The 21,374-nt window shown below is 42.7% G+C and overlaps 1 protein-coding gene and 2 long non-coding RNA genes across 12 annotated transcripts in view; 1 reads left to right on the top strand and 2 right to left on the bottom strand.

Annotated features, from left to right (window-relative positions):
- LMO7 (LIM domain 7) overlaps positions 1 to 21,374 on the top strand; it is a 179,525-nt gene that overhangs the window by 50,763 nt on the left and 107,388 nt on the right. For all 9 annotated transcript variants that reach the window (XM_087967413.1, XM_087967414.1, XM_087967411.1 and 6 more), the window contains exons 2-3: positions 10,956 to 11,026; positions 19,005 to 19,074. In XM_087967413.1, the coding sequence (XP_087823539.1) occupies positions 10,956 to 11,026; positions 19,005 to 19,074 (141 nt within the window). The remainder of the gene's footprint in view (positions 1 to 10,955; positions 11,027 to 19,004; positions 19,075 to 21,374) is intronic.
- On the bottom strand, positions 918 to 6,654 carry LOC148130601 (uncharacterized). Its single transcript, XR_015750008.1, has 2 exons — positions 6,596 to 6,654; positions 918 to 1,447 (listed from the first exon to the last, which is right to left on the bottom strand). It is a non-coding gene; the product is annotated as an uncharacterized LOC148130601 (long non-coding RNA).
- The window catches only part of LOC148130600 (uncharacterized), a 35,179-nt gene continuing 22,050 nt past the window's right edge, over positions 8,246 to 21,374 (bottom strand). The window contains exons 3-4 of one of the 2 annotated variants that reach the window (XR_015749933.1): positions 11,539 to 11,667; positions 8,246 to 8,462 (exon numbers count right to left, since the gene is read on the bottom strand). This is a non-coding gene — a long non-coding RNA (uncharacterized LOC148130600). The remainder of the gene's footprint in view (positions 8,463 to 11,538; positions 11,668 to 21,374) is intronic. The other variant, XR_015749934.1, reaches the window with a different exon arrangement.

Below are 21,374 nucleotides of genomic sequence, written 5' to 3'. Positions count from 1 at the left end.
GGTTCCCATGACGGAAAAAAAACCTTGGCTTCCAAAATACATCGCATAGTTGAAAATGACTCAGGTTTGTGGAAAATGTGGTGGTTAGTCTGGGATACCAGACTTCAAACACGCGAGAGATTTTATCTGAAACAAGAATTCTACAGTTGCTACCAGATATAGTTTCTCCGTATGTTGATTAAATATTTTCCACAAAGTGTTCATTTAGGTGTCCCTTCTCGTTCTGCCTCCGTATAAAATCTGCAGAGTCAGCAAAGCAAAGCCATATGAAACGGAGACAAATAATATATGTGGCTATATGCATAATCTTTTATTTAGTTATATTTTTGTCAAGTAGTGTACATCTCGAATAGACATGTAGTGTATATTGGAGGTAAGTGACCCTTTGAGAACTGTATGCAATGCAATTTCATTTTAATGTAGGCCAATTAGTGTGCATTTAAAGTGACAATGAAGTTATTCTAAAGTTCTAAAGTTGAAGAGATTTAGTTTCTCTTATTATCTTGATTAACTTCAGCTCACTTTCTTCTTCTGGGACCATTTTTAATTTCTTAATGCACAAAGTACCTGACTGAGTAATGTTGCTCTTACTTTTCCATTCTAAGTAACAGAAATAGAGTTGGAAGGGACCTTGGAGGGCATCCAGTCCAACCCAGTGCTGATGCAGGAGACCTATATTATTTCTGACAAATGGCTGTCCAGTCTGTTCTTAAAAGCCTCCACTGATGGGGCATCCACAATTTCCGAAGGCAATTTGTTCCACTGGTTGATTGTTCTCACTGTTAGGAATTTTCTCCGTAGTTCTAGGTTGTTTCTCTCGTGGATGAGTTTCCATCCATTGTTTCTTGACTTGCTTTCAGGTCCTTTGGTAAATAAGTTGGCCCCGTCTTCCCTGTAGCAGCCCTTCAAGTACTGAATTACAATTAGAATTCTTTTATTGGCCAAGCGTGATAGGACACACAAGGAATTTGTCTTGGTGCAAATGCTCTCAGTATGCATAAAATAAAAGATACAAGGAGACTGCTATCGTATCACCCTGGTCCTTCTTTTCACTAGAGTAGGTATACCCACTTCCTGCAATCATTCTTCATATCTTATAGCTTCTAGGCCCCTAATTATCTTTATTGCTCTTCTCTGAACACTTCCCAGAGTCTCAACATCTCTTTTATATTGTGGTAACCAAAATTGGATGCAGTATTCTAAGTGTGGCCTTACTAGGGCTTTATAAAGTGGTACTATTACTATTCGTGTGATCTTGATTCTATCCCTCTGTTAGTGCAACCTAGTGTTACGCTTAATGCTAGGAAGAAAACTGAATAAAGGCTTGAGGTCAGCAGGAATGTTAGTCGGCATGGTCTGATATACACACATAGGTGTAGTAAAGTATAATAGGATGTTTAGCTTAAGGTATTAAAACCAGCCTTAATAGTTAGCATTGTATGGTGGTCTCTCATGAATGAAGACACTGAGGCAGTCGTCTTGAAGCCAAATCGGGATGAGAGCCCAGGGCAAGCTCTGACACCCTCTTTTATTAGAAGCAATCTTTGTTAACGTTTGCAATTTTTGTTAGTGTGTTGTTACAAACTCATTACATCACACAAAATACCATATGAGAATACAAAGCTGTAAAGTTTAAGTTTGCTACAATTCTGGGTAAGAAGTGGCAACATTTCGACCTTGTCCTCGCCTCGTGTTACAAACAACTACCAGAAGGCCCGTTGTCCTTGCACGCGCCAGGAAACAGATAGCAATTCCCACATCTCCTCTGTTTTCTTTTTTTAAAAGACAGGGAGTGTTTTAGTTCCAACAGCAGCCTTTGTTAGGCGCGTAGGCAAGAGTGCTGTGTATGCTGATGTTATCCATGGCGTTCGTGACTTCTTCGACCATCACAAACATCTTGTCCTCGTCTGGGTCATCACAGGTTGGCTCTCCCATTTCGTCTTCGGATGGCAGTGGTTCATATGTGTTTGTTATTTGTTGATTCCAGAGAGCCATTACCTGTGCAGTGGCTTTTTCTCAGCCAAAAGGGATAAACTGTTAGAAATAGTGCGTACAAAGATAGGTAATACACAAGGCAATATAATACATCCCGCAGCAATCATACCAATAAGCGCTACAATAGCTTGCAAACCAGGTAATTTTGGGAACCAGGATCCAAACATGTCTCTAAAATCAAGACCATTCCATGTTTGTACAGGTACATGTGCAATCTTGATCACTCTATCAGTGATTTGTTGAATAACTTTTCCACTATCATCTATTTCAATACAACAATTACTAAGGTTAAATTTTCCACACACTCTTCCTTCTTTGGCAAGAAGATAATCTAAAGCTAAACGATTTTGCATGATATATGTTCTAGACAATGCACTTTCTTTAGCTAATGTTTTCAAAGCAAGAGCAGTTTCATTGGTTATAATTTCTAATACAGCTTGCAACCTTATAATTCTATTGAGCATATATATGTGGATACGGTATCCCCAAGTCCTGTCCAGAGTCAATAGGTGGGGTGTATCAGTAGTTGTAAACAGTGGTGGCCCCCACATTAGTCCCGGACACCTTTTGGAAGAGATATTTCTTTTCCTGTAGATAAGATCTTTGCCAGCTGTGTGAGCCGCAGGTGACTCCTGCAGTGTCGTTAGGACCTTGGCCTTTGTTGATGGCAAAACAAGCATCAAAACACACAGAAGTGTTGGTATCCCCCCGAGTGACATTATGGGTAATGTACCCATTTTTGCTTGACTGGTTGAGAACATTGAGGCAAGGTCAGAGCTGGATCCTCCTTTGTAGGCATAGACATATAGCGAGGCGATGATGGGCCCCACAGCCTTTGGTTCGTAGCATTGGATACCTTGTTTGGTGTAGCATCATGCATATTGAGTGTTGTTATGCAGACAGGGGAGACTGTCGTGGAGTTGCATTCAGGCTTCAAAGTATGATAGATCAGGGTGGATTGGGTCTTTGTTCTGCTGCGAGTAGTTTTGATGCAGGCATCGCAGGAAGATGGGGTGGCTGTCATATCGGCAGGAACGATGTGGAAACCCAGGAAGCAAATGATGAATGCAGCGGGCAGCTTCATGATGCTGATGTAGGCAAGGCTGGTTTGGGTAGAAAAGGCCTTATGTGTCGTCCAGGGACCCAGATGGTGTTGTTGTTGTAGGAAACAGCAGCGTACCTGCCCCCAGGTTATAAGTTCAGCAGGACCTTTCCACTGAGGATCTGGCATGATGCTGATGAAAATATACCGTTGGTCTGGGTTCAAGATGAGGCAAGGAAGCGAAATGACGTGATGCCGCTGTGCATGGGGGGATCCGGACTCATTGAGGAAGTTAAGAGTAAACAAGCAAACATTCAATGCATTCTGGAGTCCTGGCAACCCTGTGACATTTTTAAATTTGAATTTAAACTGTCTGGCCAAGGCTTTTTATTTTGATGAAAATAACTATGACTGTCCCAGGGTGTTTGTTGTGAAAGAATCATGCAAGAGATGGCGCTGTCTGCGGTTGCAGCTGCAGCTGCCGCATCAGCCATATCATTGCCTTCCTGGAGAATTCCTGGGAAGGGTTGGTGGCTGCGAATGTGTGCTACAAAGAGCGGGTGCTGGTGCTGTGCAACAAGGTGTTGCAATGTAACAAAAAGAGAGAGAAGATTTTTAGAGACAGAGACTGAAGTGAAGGATAGGCAGTAGTTGAAAGCATTTTATGCGTATGGAGTTAGTACTTCGATGAAATCAATCTGTGTTCTCTGGAAAGGCCAGCCCATCAGGGGTCGCCCTCCCATTTCTTTTTTCCTTGCTACTTTCTTGTTTACTTTCAAACATACTTTGCATTCACAGAAACCACCTTCACCCCTTCTCAGTTTCCCAACTCATCTTTCTCCTTTTCCTCAGGTTTCCAACCCTAACAACTCACATTTCTGCGCAGACCATGAAGGAAGGGAGCCCTTTTATGACCTCCCCTGCTCCTATCATGACTGCAAATCCTGATTTCCTCTTTCCTTCTTCAACCCTGCTTGACCCATCCACCTACTTGCAACAAACAATCATGGTCCTCAGTTCCCACGATTCTGCAAGCCTTTAGATAGTCCGAGAGGGAAGCCCCCTCGGGCAGTTAGAGGCTGCAGAATCCTCTTTCAATCCTCATTTGTATTTTCAACAACCAGTTTTAACAGACTAAGAGATTTTTTTTGGAGTGTTGAGGAAGATGTATCCATTCTAAGATAAGGAGGTTGCTAGTGTGCTGAGACTTTTGGGTTAATACAGCAATAGGTAAGGAGGGGGTGTATTGAGCAAGATTAAGGAAATAGGAGCATTGTTGTGACATCGGTTGACCCACCTTTTCTGCATAATGTGCTGTATGTCCTGGGTGATTTTTAATTGATGATCTGTAAGGGTAATTTTATCCCCTGGAGTGGTTCCTCCCTTTAACACATCAAACAGGGGTTGAGCATGTGTGTAGTGATGCCAAAATAGGGACGGGTCCAATTAATAGCCCCTAAATATTGTTGTAATTGTACGAGGGATGTCTACACAATGGCATCACGTGTGGATGGACTGAAACTTGTATATCAAAATTTAAAAAAGAAAAGCAAGAAGGGAAAGGTGTCCTAGGCACTCTTTTCCAATATTTTACAAGGAGAAGAAGAAGCAAGGGAGAAAGGAAGAGATGAGAGGCCTTAAGCAAAAGTTCTCCAGAGACAATAGACAAATTCCACTGAAAAAGGGATTTCAGAAAGGCACACAAGACCGCATTTCTACACCTGCATCCAGAAATAACCATAGAAAACTGGAAACAACATGCAATTCAAAATGTGACAAAACACTCAGTATAATCTAGTGAAACCTTTGCCAAGAAAAGGAGTACTGTAATGAAACAATGATTTAAGACATGGGATGTGGGGGGGAACAATCCCGGAAAGCATAAGTGTTTCCACAAAGGCATGATATCTAACCGAAAGGGGTAAAATGTTCAAGACATAAATGATTGTCAACATCAATGATTAGACTATGTTATCCCAGCGAAACCTTTTGTGAAATGAGAGACCTGAAGTAGGAGAAGGGGGAACACTGCAATGAAATAATGATCAATAATATGTGATGTGGTTTAACTGAAAAGCAATGCACCAAATGTTCAAGACACAAATGAACATCAACACTAATGAATAACAATACTGCACAATTTCAGAATGTACCAGATAGAATCCCAGTGCAAATTATGTGTTCTATATTAAGTATTACAAATATAGGGGAAAGAGTTAAAGGCATCACACTCCATTCAGTGCACAGGAGAAGTTTTTCTTCAAAGAAGAAAGACAAATGGATCGAATTGAGAGGAGATAAAATAAAACCGAGAAAATTCAAAAGAGAGGAGAAGCTATGTAGAAAATTGAAAATGCCAATAAGATGCCAATGGTATGCAAAATGCCAATGGTATGCAAAATGCCAATGGTATGCAAAATGAACACGAATCTGAATCTGTGTCTGTACCAAGAGTTTTGACCTGGGACTAAGCAACTTTCAGAAAAGAGATTTTTTATGCTTTTATGTTTTGTGTTTCTGTGTATCCATGTTCTGCATGTCTTTAAAAATTAACAAAGTTTGTTAAAAAAGAGAGAGAGGCTGAGAGTTTTGAGGAAGGATAGAGCAGATCGGGAACCACAGAGATTCCTTTGAGAAGGGCATGAGGGTGAGATTGTAAGAGCAGTTTTATCGGAGAAGAAGGAGGCAGAAGGAGGAAGCTGTGTGCTGACAGAGATGGGGAAAGGATATGAACACATCTTCTGCCATTGATAATTCATACACAGTGGATGGTATATGGGCAGCCTTGGGAGAGGGGCTAGCTGCCGGCCCCTCTACTGTCGAGCATCTCTGCTGGCGGAGGGCTTTGCTGCTCCCGCCGGGGCTTGACATTGTGATTTAAAATGACCAGGCTTCCCACAATTGTAACAATTACCAGATGGTTTATTACCTCTGGTGATAGCTGCAGCCATCATTTTGGAAGTGTCTAAAGAGGCTTTACTGAGGGTTTTTCAAGAGAGCCCCCTCTTTTAAAAAGGAAAAATTTCGTTTGGTTGATTCTCTTAGTTCCTCAATGTGCAATTTCTGGTCCCGAGAGAATCCTCCACCCATACTCACGAGGGATCCACGGCGATCGCCTGCGATCGAATCAGGGATGAGGTATACCAAGGCTATGCCAGCCGATGAGTATGGATGGTCCAAAGACGTACCACCTCGCAGATGATCACGTCGGGGTCACCAGTTATGGTGGTCTCTCATGAATGAAGACACTGAGGCAGTCGTCTTGAAGCCAAATCGGGATGAGAGCCCAGGGCAAGCTCTGACACCCTCTTTTATTAGAAGCAATCTTTGTTAACGTTTGCAATTTTTGTTAGTGTGTTGTTACAAACTCATTACATCACACAAAATACCATATGAGAATACAAAGCTGTAAAGTTTAAGTTTGCTACAATTCTGGGTAAGAAGTGGCAACATTTCGACCTTGTCCTCGCCTCGTGTTACAAACAACTACCAGAAGGCCCGTTGTCCTTGCACGCGCGTGTGGAAACAGATAGCAATTCCCACACATTGGACCTGAACCAGAACATTGTGTTTTATCTAAAGCATAGTGCAACGTCCAGGGGTGGGATTCAAACATCAACGGAACCAGGCCCATTTCCAGACATCGGAAATGTCCGGGAGGGCCATTTTTGCCTTCCCCAGAGTCTGGAGGCTTTCCTCGGGCCTCTGGGAAGGAAAAACGACCTCCCACGGGCTCCAGAGACTCTTCGGAAGCCGGAACCAGGCCCATTTCCAGACTTCCGGAACTTCCGGGAGGGCCATTTTTTGCCTTCCCCAGAATCTGGAGGCTTCCCTCGGGCCTCTGGGAAGGAGAAATGGCCTCCAACGGGCTCCAGAGACTCTTCAGAAGCCGGAACCAGGCCCATTTCCAGACTTCCGGAACTTCCGGGAGGGCCATTTTTTTGCCTTCCCCAGAATCTGGAGGCTTCCCTCGGGCCCCTGGGAAGGAGAAAATGGCCTCCTGACGGGCTCCAGAGACTCTTCGGAAGCCGGAACCAGGCCCATTTCCAGACTTCTGGGAGGGCCATTTTTTTGCCTTCCCCAGAGTCTGGAGGCTTCCCTCGGGCCTCTGGGAAGGAGAAAATGGCCTCCTGACAGGCTCCAGAGACTCTTTGGAAGCTGGAACCAGGCCCATTTCCAGACTTCCAGAACTTCCGGAAGGCCATTTTTGCCTTCCCCAGAGTCTGGAGGCTTTCCTCGGGCCTCTGGGAAGGAGAAAATGACCTCCTGACGGGCTCCAGAGACTCTTGGAAGCTGGAACCAGGCCCATTTCCAGACTTCCGGAACTTCCAGGAGGGCCATTTTTTGCCTTCCCCAGAGTCTGGAGGCTTCCCTCAGGCCTCTGGGAGAGCGCAAACGGCCTTCCACGGGCTCCGGAAGCTGGAACCAGGCCCATTTCTTGACTTCTGGAACTTCCGAGTGCCGTTTTTCACCCTCCCAAAGCCTCTACGCGGACCCTGAACCCTGCATCCAAAATGGGCCGTGTGGAGACTCCTGGGAGGGTAGGAGTGAGTGGGGCCAGCCAGTCGGTTCAACTACTGGTTCAGCGAACCAGATGTAAATTTAACATCCAGTTCACCCAAACCGGCCTGAATCGGCCGAATCCCAACCCTGGAAACGTCTCTGCTTAATGTTATGTATGAAAGCAGCTACATGTCTTTGGAAGAAGCCATGATATGACTTTTTGAATTTGGTTGAGTGTGCAGTGTATAGCCCAGCTATTTTAAGAAGTGCTGGCAAGGCGGGATCTCCGGTCCCTCAAGATGATTTATTGATTCAGAATGGTGAGAAGAAGACACCTTCAGCTCCGGAGGCTCTCGAGGCTCTTGAGAACATATCCAACTTTGCTCTGTGATGTTATGTCTGCTAGTAAAGTCAACCCTGCCAGGCAGGGTCTGCCAGTCTCCTGAGAGCTGAATTATTGGATGAGGTTTTGGAAAGTTTTGCAGACAGTTTGGAGGCAACCCATTCTTGGTCAAGTTACGTCTAGGAAAAACCCAGATTAGAATCAAGTTTGCTGACTGCTCGGTCTTGATAAGCAGACTTGAGACGGGAGATGAGAAAGCCTTAGCTTTCTGACCGGACTCTGGAAAGGAATTGGCCTAGATAATAAAGATCAAATTGGCTGGTTTTTTTTAATTTTTTTTGCAAAAATAGCTTTTCTTGATCTTTCTCTGAGCAAGTTTAACATCATGGTCCACGATAAGAAGGCTTCGTAGCTTTTGACCTCTTGGTTGCTGTCTTCTGAAACAGAAGTTTAAAAGCCAGAGTCCAGCAAGGGTATAAATACTCATTTGGGCCAGCTCAGTCAACACCACATTGCAGAAATATTTCAGAAAGTATCTTTTAATTATAGCCATTGAAAAAAAATCAAGGCTGAAACCCACTGCGGAGAGAAAAATAAATAAATACAGAATTCAATTACATGGGTAAAGCTTTTGTTTTGGGCACCAGTTTCATGAGACTCTTTCGGTTCACATTTGTTCCAGAAATGAGCCACACCCTGGATTCAACCAGCTGGAAAACAAAGATATTTTTTTTTTGCTTTGATCAGACTAGAAATCATTGAATTTAATAGTCAATGATTTTCTACTGTCAACATGTGTTAGACATGAGTTGTCTAATGCAGCCTTCCCACCCAATAACCCCAACGCCTTGAGCTAGGACTGCCGCTAATTCCAGCCAGACTCTTTTGGAAATCAGAGAGGGCCAAGCCTTGAAAAGGCCCTTTGAGTCAACAGACAAGTAGAAATAAAATACTAGAGGTTAAATAGCAATAGCACTTAGACGTATATCCCACTTCACAGTGCTTTACAGCCCTCGCTCAGCGAGAAATATAAATTGCCCCCAGCTGCTGCGGTTTCAAATTAAGGAGCATAAGAATCATAGAATAACAGAGTTGGAAGGGACCTCGGAGGTCATCTAGTCCAACCCCCTGCTCGAGCAGGAGAGTAAAAGATCAGATCATTTGCTCCTCTTTTGGTGGGCATACATGAATTTCATGTTATTAACCATTAAACACAGCTGATGGTTTACATGGCCAAGATGTTTCAATGGTCGCCCTGTTTCTCGAATGTTTTTTCTAGAAATCTATAGGGTTGAAAGTTCCCTTGGGGCCAATTTACCCTTTATGCGTTGTGTGTGCAAACACTTGTGTGTTGGGCCCTTTGTTTTGATCGTGATTTGCTTTCTAACAGTGCCCCTGGGATTAGAGAGCCATAACTGTGTAGTGGTCAAAGGCAGTCCTTTGATGTTATTTCTTCTGTTTATGGACGAATTGATGCTGGGGGAGAAACAGCACTAGCACTTAGATTTATATACCACTTCACAGTTCTTTCCAGCCCTCTCTAAGCAGATTACAGAGTCAGCCTATTGCCCCCAACAATCTGGGTCCTCATTTTATCAACCTCAGAAGGATGGAAGGTTGAGTCAACCTTGAGCCAGTGAGAATCGAACTCCTAGCTATGGGAAGAGTCATCCTGCAACACTGCACTCTAACCACTGTGCCACCACAGCCCATGCCAAATGGCTTTGTATTTTCACTATTGTTTAATCAATACCCTTTAATCTTAACAAACAATCTCTCTGTCTCTAATGTTTTGATTTGTGCAACCATAGTGCCCAGGAGCACTTAGGTGTCCAACATCTAAGTGGTGGTTAGAATGCAGTATTGCAAGCTAACTCTGGACACAGCCAGGAGTTCGAACTTGACTGGCACAAGGTTGACTCAGTCTTCCATCCTTCCAGGGTTGGTAAAGTGAGGTAAAATAAATGGCATGGCCAGCTGCTGGTGGAAACCAATAGGATGGGATGAGGATCAGCATGTGACCTTCTCTTGGATAAACCTTGCAGTAATTTATAATCTAAATTACCTCGATTATACTTCTGGAATGCAGTTTAATTTAAATGCAATGTCCTAACTCATCAGCGTGAGAGATGACCCCTTGCTTGAGGAAGCCATTTAAGACACTTCGCCATCACGTCCCTTTTCCAGTAAAGGTCTCTATGCTCATGAATGGGAGCTTCCTTAACCAATGCTTTGTCTGACTTTGATGTCTGCTCCATCAGACATCAAAGAGACTTTTGATCAGAGGTAGGATTCTACCAATTCGCACCTATTCACTAGAACCGGTTGTTAATATTCTAAGCAGTTCGGAGAACTGGTTGTTAGAAGAAATTACTGGCCTAATCCTGTAAGGAAGGCAGGAAGGAAACATTCTGGTGTTGCTTACAGAAACTGCCTCTCTGTTAACCCTTATTACATTCTTGGCAGGACTAGACTTCCTGTCTCTGGAACTTCTCTGGAGTTTTTTTTCCCCTCCTTTGCTTGTACTTTACTTGTGTGGAGTGACCATTCAAAGTTACAATGGCACTGAAAAAAGTGACTTATAACCATTTTTCACACTTATGACTGTTGCAGCATCCCCACAGTCATGAGAGAGAGGCCAGGCAAGGAGATGCGTGCCTCGATGTGAGTGATATTGAGTTGGCCACGCCCAGCCAATAACATGACCACCAAGCCACGTCCACCCAGTCACATGACCACCAAGCCACGCCCACTAACTAAGCCACGCCCACAGAACTGGTTGTTAAAAATTTTTAATCCCACCCCTGCTTTTGAGCTCAAACTGGTTGAGACCAAAAATCTCTTAAGTTCAAGATTGGATATGAATTCTGCAAGCGTTAGGCTGTTCCACTACTCTGGATTTTCTCGGAGCACCATAAAAGCATCATACCCAGCTCCTTCATGAGGACACGGTTGAAAAGAAGAGGGCTCCAGCTCTTCAAAGAAGCGTAGATGCGCCCTCTTGAAAGTTACTCATTGATATGTCTGATTTTCCCATGAGATTGCTCATTATTGTTATGTTTTTCTTCGCAGGCGGTTACTGGGAAAAGTTTCGGAAGCAAGGGTTTTCGCGCTGCTTTAGAAAATGGGATCCTTCTTTGTGAGTAAGTATTTGGAGCCGGAAAAGGCCAGGATTTCTTTGTGAAAATCCTGTACTGTTGAACTAATACTATTGTCAATTCCTCTGAAGCTGCAGAAGCAATTCTGCCGTTGCTTTTTATTTTATTTTTTTATGTACAAAAAAAAAATCCATTCCATCTCAATTGTGTGTCGATTAGGTACATATTTCAAACTACTTATCCATTATTAATCATAGCATTCTTCTTATTCATCTTAGCAACGTAACAATCACATTTCCATATATATATATATATAGTATAAATGAGATCCAATAAACCTATTACATTAATTCCTCTTATTAAGAAATTCTGCCTTTGTGACGGCGTGAATTTCATGGTGTTTTGGTGTCTTATAAATGAGTTTATACTCTACTGTTTATGGCTATAGGAATAGCGCTTAGACTTATGTGCTGCTTCACAGTGCTTTACAGCCCTCTTTAAGCTGTTTACAGAGTCAGAATATGGCCCCCAACAAGCTGTGTCCACATTTTACTGACCTTGGAAGAATGGAAGGCTGAGGCAACCTTGAGCCAGTGAGAATCAAACTGTCGAACTGCTGGCAGCTGGCAGTCAGCTTATGTAGCCTGCAGTACTACATTTTAAACACTGCGTCACCACGGCTCTTGCTATATTGGAAAAACAACCAAGTTAGCTTAGCTGGCTGAAGGACGGCTTGTCCCCAAGCAATTCTGCCTAGCCAATAAGTCAGGGAGAGTCAGTGAGTCCCATCAATGACACACAGGAAGTCCTTGACTTACAACAAATCATTGAGGGACCATTCAAAGTTACAAAAATCACTGGGGAAAAAGTGACCATTTTTCACATTGATGAGCATTGCAGCATCCTCAGGGTCACATGATCAAAATTCAGATACTTGGCAACTATGAGGGGTGCCATATCCAGGGATCATGTGATCATCTTTTGCAGCTTTCCGGCAAGCAAAGTCAACGGGGAAGCCAGATTCACTTAAACTTGTGTTCCTAACATAACAATTGCAGTGGTTCAGTCAACAACGGGGGCAAGAAAAGTCATAAAATGGGGCAAAACTCACTTAACCATAGGTATTGCTTAGTAACAGACACTTGGGGCCGGAGGTGGTATTCAGCAGGTGCTGACCAGTTCTGGAGAAACTGGTGGCAGACATTTTGAGTAGTACTACCTCTTATTGGCCCTGCCCCCATCTATTCTCTGCCTCCTGAGTCCCAGATGATCAGCTGGGTCTTCTTTGGTTGCCCTGCACAGGAGAACGGAGCTGGAAAGCAGGTTAGTGGGATGGGGAGGGAATGGGGATTTTGTAGTAACTTTCCCCTGGAGTGGGGTGGGAATGGAGATTTTGCAGTGTCCTTCCCTTGCCATGCCCACCAAGCCACACCCACCAAGCCATGCCCACAGAACTGGTAGTAAAAAAATTTGGATCCCACCACTGCTTGGGACCCAATTGTGGGCGTAAGATGAGGACCACCCATATTGTCACTCTGTTGTAGGACCCCGGAATGTCCTTTCTGCAACATTATTCCCCAGGAACTGTTGTGTAGGAAATGGTTGAAAAATGCCGTTGTTCTCCCAGGCTTTGGGATAGGGTTGGTTGGGCAGTTGCTATGATTTGGGGTTTTTAATTGGGAGTGTATAATCTTCTGGTTGGTTGGGGACTTGTTCTAAATACGGCATGCTGTGGTTGTCTTTCAATTGTAAGCTGCCCAGATTGGTTTAAGGAGCCAGGCAGTCTCAAAATTGAATTAGATTAGCAAACTTATTTGAAGAGGAAACAGTGAAAGGACCCAAAAAAAACAACAACTTTAGGGTGGGAAGGGAAACATGGAAAGGAGCCCATGTGGTGTTCCGAGAACTGGCCACATTTTTCCCCCCCTGGATTCTGGACTGGCTGATCCAGGTCACTGCAATATTAAGTGTCATTTTTAAGCATCCTTTTAGATAATTTTGCTTCCCTTAAAAAAAAAAATCTGCTCTGTGTCATGTTTGGCAATATTATTTGGGTAAAAATGAAGCCAACCTGGTTTCAGAAACTCAGCAACCCGGAAATTGGAGCCTTGTTTTTTGTTTTTGTTTTTGTTTGGTTTGGTTTTGGTTTTGACAAAGCATCTTGTTTGTAATAATAATAATAATAATTCAGACAATCCTTTTCGTATGTTTTAAGGCTGCGTTAATGTCTCCCAGTGCAAGTTTCACTCCAGCTTTTCCTGACTCCTTTTATCAATTTTTCTCCTTTTGGGACCTTCTGGAAGTAGAGATCTTGTGTGAATCTTTCAGTCAGTGCTGGGATTCAATTTTTTTTACTACTGGTTCTGTGGGCGTTGCTTGGTGGGCGTGGCAGGGGAAAGTTACTGCAAAATCCCCATTCCCTCCCCACCCCAATAACCTGCTTTCCAGCTCCGTTCTCCTGTGCAGGGCAACCAAAGAAGACCCAGCCAATCAGCTGAGACTCAGGAGGCAGAGAATAGATGGGGGCGGGGCCAGTCAGAGGTGGGATTTGCCGGTTCTCCGAACTACTCAAAATTTCCACTACCGGTTCTCCAGAACTGGTCAGAACCTGCTGAATACCACCTCTGCTTTCAGTGTATCGATGGAATGAAGGACAATTTTAAACAGTAAACAATTTCAGAAGCATGAACAATTCCTTCTGAGAGTCTTCCGCCTTGCGATTCATCATCATCATCATCATGATTTTTCCTACCAGTCCACTTTTTGGATCAACAAACGCCATCTTGTGCAATCAAATGCAGCATCCGGATCCAATTGGGCATTTTTCATGTCTGCATTCATTGTATCCTGCCATCCTTGCTTTGGCCTTCCATGGGGGCACTTGCCATCTACGTTAAAGTGAAGGCGATGTAGGGAAGAGTGTGAGGTGCTACTTGTAGAACGTATCACTGTAGGGGTTTCTCCTGGATATTTTTCTGATATTGGCGTGGTGCCTATTTGTTCCCAAACTGAACTTTCTTTGAAAACTGAACTTCTCTGAAATGAACTTCCAACTTTTCATGTATTTATTTATTTATTTTCTATAGCCACCCATCTGGGCAGAGAACAATGCTAAACAATTAAAACAAATAATAATAATAATAATAATAATAATAATAATAATAATAATAATAATAATAATAATAATAATAATTGGAAGAGGAAGAGGAAGAGGAAGAGGGAGGAGGAGGGACAAAAATAAATAGCATAGTATAGCGCAGCATAGCATGAAGAATAGAGTAAAATGTAGAGTGGAGTGGAATAAGAATGAAGTGGAGTAGAATGGAATGGAATGGAATAGAACAGAAAATAGAGTAGAGTAGAATAGAAGAGTAGAGTAGAGTAGAGTAGAATAGAAAATAGAGTGGAATGGAATGGAATGGAATGGAATGGAATAGAATGGAATAGAATAGAATAGAATAGAATAGAATAGAATAGAATAGAATAGAATAGAATAGAATAGAATAGAATAATGGAATTGAGTGGAGTGGAGAGTAGAATGGAGCAGAACGGAACAGAACAGAACAGAACAGAATTCTTAATTGGCCAAGTGTGATTGCATGCACTAGGAATTTATCTCCAGTGCATAACCTCTCATTGTACATACAAACATACAGGGTACATACAAAATGTAGGCTCTGTGTGTACATACATAACCTCTCAGTGTACATACAAACCCCAAAGTGATAAATCATAAATCATAAAAGGCAAACAACAAAGGGACAAATCACAAGATACCAATAGGAGAAGGTAACAGGAAAGATGAGAAGGATAATAGCAACACAGCCCTACCACATGGATAAATATCCTTAGGCTAAAAATAAATATATAAAGGCCAAAAATAAATATTATAAAGCAACTAAGAAAAAAATGTTCTTAGATGATAATATAGGCAGGAAATGGGGCCCTGCACACTTTTGGGGCCCAGGTCCTGGACATAGAACCAGATCTTCAAAGCCTTACAAGGGGCCAACAAGCTGAAGCCACCCTGATCTCCGAAGGGAGAACGACAAGCCGAGAAGGCATCTCAGGTTTTTAGCAAATACCCTAATTTTAACAATGTTAAAGTAGTTTTTATTGTTTCTGGCAGGCAATGAAATGTGAGAATATACAATGTTTGGCAGATGGAGACCTCCTTCTGAAGCTTCATTTTATGCTAATGAACACCCACTTGCAAGCAAAATGTCTTCTGATTTGGATGCCACCCTTTAAAATTATTATTTTTTTAAAAAAAAAGGAATGAGGAACAAAGAACAAGTTTTCTGAAAAGGCACATTACAGAATACTCTGGAGGCAGGGGTGGGATTCAAATTTTTAACAACCGGTTCTGTGGGCGTGGCTTAGTTGGTGGGCATGGCTTGATGGTCATGTGATTGGGTGGACATGGCTTGGTGGTCATGTTATTGGGTGGGTGTGGCCAACTCAATATCACTCACATTGAGGCACGCATCTCCTCCCCTGGCCTCTCATGACTGTGGGGATGCTGCAACAGTCGTAAGTGTGAAAAATGGTCATAAGTCACTTTTTTCAGTGCCATTGTAACTTTGAATGGTCACTCCACACAAGCAAAGTACCAGCAAAGGAGGGGGGAAAAACTCCAGAGAAGTTCCAGAGACAGGAAGTCTAGTCCTGCCAAGAATGTAATAAGGGTTAACGGAGAGGCAGTTTCTGTAAGCAACCCCAGAATGTTTCCTTCCTGCCTTCCTTACAGGATTAGGCCAGTAATTTCTCCTAACTGCTTAGAATGTTAACAACCGGTTCTAGCGAATAGGTGCGAACTGGTAGAATCCCACCCCTGATTGGAGGTCTTCTAGTCCAACCCAGAAGGAGACCCTATACCAGGGGTGTCAAAGACATGACCCATGGGCTGGATTCAGCCCAAGATATGGTTGGATCCAACCTGCGGGGCCATCCTGGAAAATGTAATGACCCACATCGCTTTGGCCCAGTCTACACAATTCGAAGAGGAAAATCGGGCCACCCAATGCATGGAAGGAAACATGCCAGCAATTTGGGGAGTGGCATCAAGCTGCCATGCCCACCCAGTCATCCATGCCTGCCTGGCCCCCTGAGGACAACCACAGCCCAGATGCGGCCCTCAATGAAATTGAGTTTGACACCCCTGCCCTATATCATTCTGGACAAATGGCCATTCAGTCTCTTCTTGAAAAGCTCCAGTGATGGAGCATCCACAACTCTTGAATCAACATCTCCCTAAATTCTGGATTTTAATATTCTTGGGTTTTTTTTCCCCCCCATTCAGTTGTGTCAGATTCCCAGAGACTGCCTGGGCAAGTCTCTGCACTTTTCTTGGCAAAAAGTTTTCAGCAAATGCTTTGCCAATGCCTCTTGACTTTGGAATGATTTCAATCTATTTTTATTACACAAAGAGAGGTGGGGGGTAATAAAAGGCTAGCAGGGTTTGCTTTGTATTTCTTGGATGGGTCACCCTTAGCGTTACAGCTTTTCCAAAGCCCCAGAAGGCAAGACGAGACAATGGATGAGAACTAATGAAGGAGAGAGGCAACCTGGAATGGAGGAGAAACTTCATGATAGTGAGAAGAATTGACCAGGGGGACAGCTTGCCTCCAGAAGTTGTAAGTGCTTCAATACTGGAGGTTTTTTTAGAAGAGACTAGGCAGCATATAGGGTTGTCCTGGTTGAGCAGGGGGTTGGACTAGAAGACCTCAAAGGTTCCTTCCAGCTCTATTCTGATTGATGATTTAATCACCACTTCAGTGGTGGGATTCAAAAAATTTTTACTACCAGTTCTGTGGTGGGCGTGGTATGGCTTGGTGGGCATGGCTTAGTGGGCGTGGCAGGGGAGGAATACTGTAAAACCTCCATTCCCATCCCAATCCAGGGGAAGGTTACTGCAAAATCCCATTCCCTCCCCACCCCACTAACCTGCTTAACAGCTCCGTTCTCCTGTGCAGGGCATCAAAAGAAGACCCAGCCGATCAGCTGGGACTCGGGAGGCAGAGAAGAGGTAGGGGCGGGGCCAGTCAGAGGTGGGATTTGCCGGTTCTTGGAACTACTCAAAATTTCTGTTACCGGTTCTCCAGAACGGGTCAGAACCTGCTGAATACCACTTCTGCACCACTTAGTCATTGCTGAGCTACTGTATCAAGGAAAAACTTTGCCCGCGTTGTATAGAAGTACGAACGTTGAAGGGATCATTGTTCTTGGGTACCATGAGGTTGGAGGTTATGTTGCTTAATCAGGTTCGCTGCCCAGTTGCTGGGTGGGCGTGGCGTACTAGTTCTTCCTGTTTCCAGCTTCCAGTGGGCCTCCAGACCCCGGGGGAAGCCGTTTTCACCCTCCCAAAGGTCCGGAGGCTTCCCCCGGGTCTCTGGGAGAGCGAAAACAGCCTCCCATGGGCTCTGGAGGCCCACCGGAAGCTGGAAACAGGCCCATTTTGCAACTTCCAGTTTTTCCAGGGTCCAAGAGGCCTTTGAACTTACCTCCATCGAAAATGGGTGACGTGGAGACTCCTGGGAGGGGCGGGGTGGATGGGACCAGCCGGTCGGTTGAAATACCGATTTGGCAAACCAGATGTAACTTTAACATCCGGTTCGCCTGAACCGATCCAAACCGGTAGAATCCTACCCCTGTGCTTAATTCACTTCGAGTCAATCCCAGTGCTTTGGACATCGAATCAACTAGCAGTTCTTCAACCTTGCTTCAAGCTGAGCATTCTGTTCCCTCCCCTTTTTTTAAATATTTCATTGATATTCAAAAGTTTAAAAATATAAAACTATATGCATTGTTATCAACATCAAGACATCTTGTATATTTGCTTACATTTTTCAATGTATGATTATCTATTCCACTACCCATTACATCTTACTCTTGTTACAATTAAATATACACTTCAATCTTTTCTATAGCATATATACATATTTACATACTTCCTCATTCTTTTCCTAATTGCCATTTTATTTTCTTTTTATTTCTAAACCACTCATACCAGGCATCCCAAGCTCTATAATATATTGAATCTTCTTTGTCTTTTAATTTCAATGTTAGCCTGTCCATAACAACATTCTCCTGTTCTTAATGTCAGTGGAGCTGATTCATATCTGCTCTTTACTTGACAGCTGGGAAATAAATCATCACCAATAAATATTCCATCTAATAGAAATGATCTCCAGTAGACCAGCCGTAATAATTCACTGGTCATTAAATAAAAATGCTTATCCATCATTATCAGCAGAGCAGGAGCCAAAAATGGACTGACTTGGGTCTCAATAAAATCTATTTTTAGGAGAAGTTGAGGCCTCTTCAAAGATTGTCATGTGATAATCTGGCTACTGATGGTTTATTCTGAAGATTTTTGAAAATCCGAGTCATACTAGGGAATAAAGATTTCCTTAGCTTCTCTGCTATTCACACCGTGAGATCTTGATTCACAGACCTCAGAGTTGATGGTGTCCTGTTTCTCAGAAAAAACTGATAAGCCTAATAACTTTCTGGTATCATAAAGCGAAATTGTGTCTTTACGCCAGCAGCCATCTAATTGTGTTCCAAGAAACTCAAGAGTCTTATCAGAAATTTATTCTACAACAAAAGAGATTTTGAAAGATTTTGGACCGTAGATTCATACATAGTGATACTGAGGCCAGCTGAAGATTTGGTAAGAATTTAGGATGAAATATTTTGCTTAAATAGAGCAGAGTTTCCTTGAAAGCAAAGAAAATTTAAAAAACATCATTTTACAGAGCCAACTATGTGAAGCCTGCATTTAGCATCTTTCATTAATATAGTTTATTTCCCAATGCTTAAAAATATTTTGATTTAATATAAATATATATCAGGTATCTAATATATGCAAAAGCTGAACCAAACAATAATTAATCTACCTAATCTATTCATGTGTGTGTGTATAAATGTGCAGAACTTTGTACTTTTAATGTCCATGTTTAGAATTTTAAAATGTGTTTAAATTTTTGATTAACCCTATCTTTTTCTCTTTTTTTAATAGTCTAATTAACAAGATCAAACCTGGCATCATTAAAAAGATCAACCGTCTGTCAACACCAATAGCTGGACTGGTAGGTAGTAACATTATGTTTTTGGCATTGTATATGAGGTGGTTGGCACCGATCCTGATTAAAGCTTTAATGTCTCATAATTACATCTTATTTTTATGGAGCTGATGAAGATTTATTGGTTGCCATTCAAACCGGTTAGCCATGAGATGACTAATAGTTCAATTTTGCAGCAGTTCCTGTACACAAATGTCATCAAGCTGCAATATGAATCTTAACCCTAAAGAGCATAACTTTTTCTCTTCCATTTCTCCTTTCAAATGCAATGTTTTGTCCAAAGACAAGAGGATCTCATGGTTAGAAAGGTTGTAAGCGAAAATACCCTGTAAAATAAAATAAAATAGCCTGTAAGAGTTGTGACAATTCTGAGTTCTATCCTGATGAAAGAGGTGTTGGGTGCAGGCAGACTTTGCTGGGTTTCTATGCAACGTACCCAACTCAGTGGAAATGGCCCCAATTCAAATAAACCCGGATGACATATTCTCCAGCTGGTTGTCTATCTTGAGATAACTTGGTGGCTTGATCTACAGCAAGATCCTGGCACTAAGGATTGGATGTGGTGGTCTCATCCCTTCTGCCCACTCTCTTCTTATGTAACATTCATTATCATTCCAAATGTTTATTCCACCCTCACTCCCTTTGGTGCATTAGGCCCAATCCCACACTATGCGTGCGTATTTTGAAGTCAAACTCCCAAAGCCACAAGGAAGTATGTGAATTTTTCCCAACAAAAGGATGGTGGGGGAACCTTGTGAATTCTGCCCACAATAATCATGATCCAGATCAAGGTCCTGTGCACTTAAATTAAAAAGAAGGAGGGGGAGGAGGAAGAGGCAGCCTCTTCTTAAGCATTATACAATGCAAATCAACAGACCAACTTCTAAATAGAGGTGAGAGTTTTCCTCAATGGTCAGTATTAAGAAGGCTTTTTAAAAATCAGTCAATATCTACATCTATCTATCTATCTGTCTATCTATCTATCTATCTATCTATCTACAAGATATCTATCTATATCTATCTATCTATAAGATTGAGGGCGATAGAAGAAGGGGATGACAGAGAATGAGGTGGCTGGATGGAGTCACTGAAGCAGTCGGTGTGAGCTTAAATGGACTCCAGAAGATAGTAGAGGACAGAAACGTTGTCCATGGGATCATGATGGGTTGGACATGACTTCACAACTAACAACAACTATATCTATCGATCGATCGATTGATCGATCGACCGACCGACCTACCTACCGACCTACCTACCTACCTATGCACCTATATACCTACTACCTACCTAAATCTGTCTGTCCATCTATCTTATCTATCTGTCTATCTATCTATCTACATCTGTCTGTCTGTCTGTCTGTAACAAGCATTTTAAAGGACGCATGCATACTTTGGGTCAGCCTATTCTCCAAGGCACCTGAAGGCAGGACAAGAAGCAACAGATGGAAACTAATCAAGGAGAGAAGCAACCTAGAACGAAGGAGGAATTTCCTGAAAGTTAGAACAATTAATCAGTGGAACAACTTGCCTCCAGAACTGGAGGTTTTAAAAGAAGAGATTGGACAACAATTTGCCTGAAATGGTCCTGCTTGAGTATAGGGGGTTGGACTAGAAGACCTCCAAAGTCCCTCCCAACTCCATTATTCTATAATATCCACTGGACCAAATTCTGGGCTTTCATCTGGAAAGGGGGGGGCGGATTGTATAGTTTTAAGAACCATAACCGTGACCTTTCTCCAAAATGCTGCTCATAACAAAGTACATTTTTGGGTGTTTATTTGAAAATGTTTGGGGAGAGATTGATGTCCTTGGTTGTTTTCAATTGGGCATTGTGTTTGCCGGGAGGGCAGCGTTCCAATTAGCAAATTCCATCTGTGCTGCTCTTTATCTAAAACATTCTATGGGTTTTTAAAGCTGCAGCGAATAAACAGAGATGTTTGCAAAAATAAAACAAAAACACACAAGCGTTTGCCTAGAAAAGCTAGGAATTGTTGAAGAATAAATAGATCGGGTCCGTGTGTCTTTAAGCAGCACAAACTGTTTCTGAATATTCACCCCATGATCTGTTCAGAGTGGCACCCCTCTGAGAAGGCGATGAAGTCATGGATCAGGAAGGAAAATACTTTTTGTAGTTACTCATCGTGACCAAGAGCTCCTAGTCTCAGCCGAGATTCATATCTTTGGGGGGTAGGAATCACCTAATAACACCTTGCAACGATTCCACCTCTGGGAATTACATTTTGGGTTCAAAACTTTGTGTGTAGAAACTCTTTCATGGAGCTGGAAGAAGCATATATTTCTCTCCAC

The sequence above is a fragment of the Notechis scutatus genome, chromosome 5 (genome assembly GCF_049901735.1).
Source record: "Notechis scutatus isolate UNSWTSFEM ecotype Mainland chromosome 5, rNotScu1.2, whole genome shotgun sequence".
Lineage (NCBI taxonomy): Eukaryota > Metazoa > Chordata > Lepidosauria > Squamata > Elapidae > Notechis > Notechis scutatus.
The sequence above is the reverse complement of the archived record's forward strand: the minus strand, read 5'-3'. Positions and strand labels throughout refer to the sequence as shown.